This window comes from Penaeus chinensis, chromosome 32 (genome assembly GCF_019202785.1).
Source record: "Penaeus chinensis breed Huanghai No. 1 chromosome 32, ASM1920278v2, whole genome shotgun sequence".
Classification (NCBI taxonomy): domain Eukaryota; kingdom Metazoa; phylum Arthropoda; class Malacostraca; order Decapoda; family Penaeidae; genus Penaeus; species Penaeus chinensis.
Window position 1 is genome coordinate 7,698,618 of NC_061850.1, and position 2,500 is coordinate 7,701,117.

At 34.8% G+C, this 2,500-nt stretch overlaps 1 protein-coding gene across 3 annotated transcripts in view; it reads left to right on the top strand.

Moving 5' to 3' along the window:
• Positions 1-2,500, top strand: part of LOC125042648 — a 5,860-nt gene that overhangs the window by 766 nt on the left and 2,594 nt on the right. For all 3 annotated transcript variants that reach the window (XM_047638428.1, XM_047638426.1, XM_047638427.1), the window contains exons 2-5: positions 158-219; positions 678-847; positions 1,128-1,299; positions 1,590-1,721. In XM_047638428.1, coding sequence (XP_047494384.1) covers positions 158-219; positions 678-847; positions 1,128-1,299; positions 1,590-1,721 — 536 coding nt within the window. The remainder of the gene's footprint in view (positions 1-157; positions 220-677; positions 848-1,127; positions 1,300-1,589; positions 1,722-2,500) is intronic.

The following is a 2,500-nucleotide window of genomic DNA, read 5'->3' on the forward strand; positions in this document are numbered from 1 at the left end:
GAGACAGATATACACAGGTACAGGGACAAACAGCCATGCCAAAAAACACAAACACGTTGTACATATTGAAAACAAAAACGCTCCCTTTCGTCTTCCAATTAATTTCCCTATTTAGCATTCTAACCCGTTCTAGCTGAGATCTTCCCTTTTATTTCAGGTACGACCATTGGTGTAGCTTCGGCCTACTACCTAAGGGGTCTCATGCCGAGCTCTCTGTCCGTGAGTTGATTCTCTTTATGTTTGATGTCGAAAAACCTTTTTGATTATAAATGTAAGATATCAGATTTGTGTATTTTTATGCTGCGTTTTTGTTTTGTTTTTTACTCTTTTCGTTTCTATAATAAAATTTTCTCTCTCTTTCTCTTTCCTTCTCTCTCTCTCTCTCTCTCTCTCTCTCTCTCTCTCTCTCTCTCTCTCTCTCTCTCTCTCTCTCTCTCTCTCCCTCTCTCTCTCTCTCTCTCTCTCTCTCTCTCTCTCTCTCTCTCTCTCTCTCTCTCTCTCTCTCTCTCTCTCTCAATCTCTCTCCCCCCCCCCTCTCTCTCTCTCTCCCTCTCTCTCTCTCTCTCTCTCTCTCTCTCTCTCTCTCTCTCTCTCTCTCTCTCTCTCTCTCTCTCTCTCTCTCTCTCTCTCAATCTCTCTCTCTCTTTTCTCTTTGTAAACTATGAGCTCTTCGACAGATCCTGCAGAAGATCCTTGGCGTCCTTCTCCCTTCGTCACCCGAGGAGGACATCGACTACTTCGAACTGATCAAGGAGGACGTGAAGAGGGTTGTCGGGGACTACATCGACCAGCACAACATGCACCAGCTGGAGATCTATAAGGATGACCTTGGGAGATTGTTGCAGAGGTAGGCATGGCGAGAACCACTGTTTTAACGTATTGTAGTTATTATTATTATTATTATTATTATTATTATTACCATTATCATTTCTATTTTCATTATTATTATTATTATTATTATTATTATTATTATTATTATTATCATTATTATTATTATCATTATCATTATTATTATTACTAGTACTATTATCATCACCATCACCATTATTGTTATTATTATCACTATTATAATTTATTCATGTAAGAAACCTATGTCTTGTACTCTCTCACTCCCAGTCACTTTCCAGATACATGGAAGCCCCGGTTGAGAGTGCCACTTACCCGGACAAGAACACTGTTGCCAATTCCCTCTCCACCTCAATCATAGCCAACAGGTTCTTGGTGGAAGCAGGAGAGAGGCCACAGTCTATGATCATCCACTATGCTGATATTGCGTCTATACATATCCTGGTGCTCAAGGTGAGTCTGGTTTTGGGTGTTAATTGGTAATAGAATGATTTTTTTTTTCTATCGTGGTTGTTTGATGTTTATAAGTTTATACAATGCTAAATTATGTTACGGTGACCGCGTGAGTCCATCAAATTCAACTTTTTAAAAGCATTACGTAGTTAATCTTAACCAATTTCCACATTCCTTCCTGCTGAAAAAAAAAAAACATTACCCACCTCAAAAGAAAAAATACATCAGACATAGCCACAACACCCGCCTCTTAGTTCAACCCACACCGAACTACCTCTATGACCCAACAGGATGCAGCAGAGACCTACACAGAGCCGGGTACTGTGTCTCGATGGTGGGTCGACCTCAACATCCAATTAGACCATTACATTGATTACGGTCGTCGGCTCCAGAACAGTGTTGTTGACTGGAGGAACGATATGGTAAAGTCTTTATTAAGTTCTGTCAGCTGATGAAACCCATGTGATCTATGTGTTGTTCATATTGTAGTTGTTCCCAAAATCTTATAACCGTTAACTGTTCCTAAAATTTGAAAACCGTTAACTGTTCATGAAATTTGATAACCGTTAACTGTTCCTAAAATTTGATAACTGTTTACTGTTCATGAAATCTGATAACCGATAACTGTTCCTAAAATCTGATAACCGTTAACTGTTCCCAAAATTTAAAAATCATTATCTTTTTAATCAAATGTGTGTATTTGATCCCTTTTCTCTCTTTGTTTAGAACATATGCGTAGCCTCTGTATTTAGTTGTGAAGAAAAATTAATATTAATTTGGTGTAAATTCATTTATCATCATCATTATTATGATTATCATTGTTGTATAGTGTTATTATTATCATTATTATCATTATTGTTGTTATGGTTTTGTTATCATCATCATCATCATTGGGATTATCATTTTTATTAATGTATTATTATTATTATTACTATTGTTATTATTATTATTATTATCATTATTATTATTGTTATTACCATTATTATTATTATTATTATTATTATTATTATTATTATTATTATTATTATTATTATTATTATTATTATCATTATTATTATTATTACTACTACTACTACTACTACTATCATTATTATTATTATTATCATTATTATTACCAATATTATTAACCATTATTAATCATATTATCTAAAGTGTTGATAATCAAGGATTATATATCAGACCGCCTTCAAAACTTGTACCT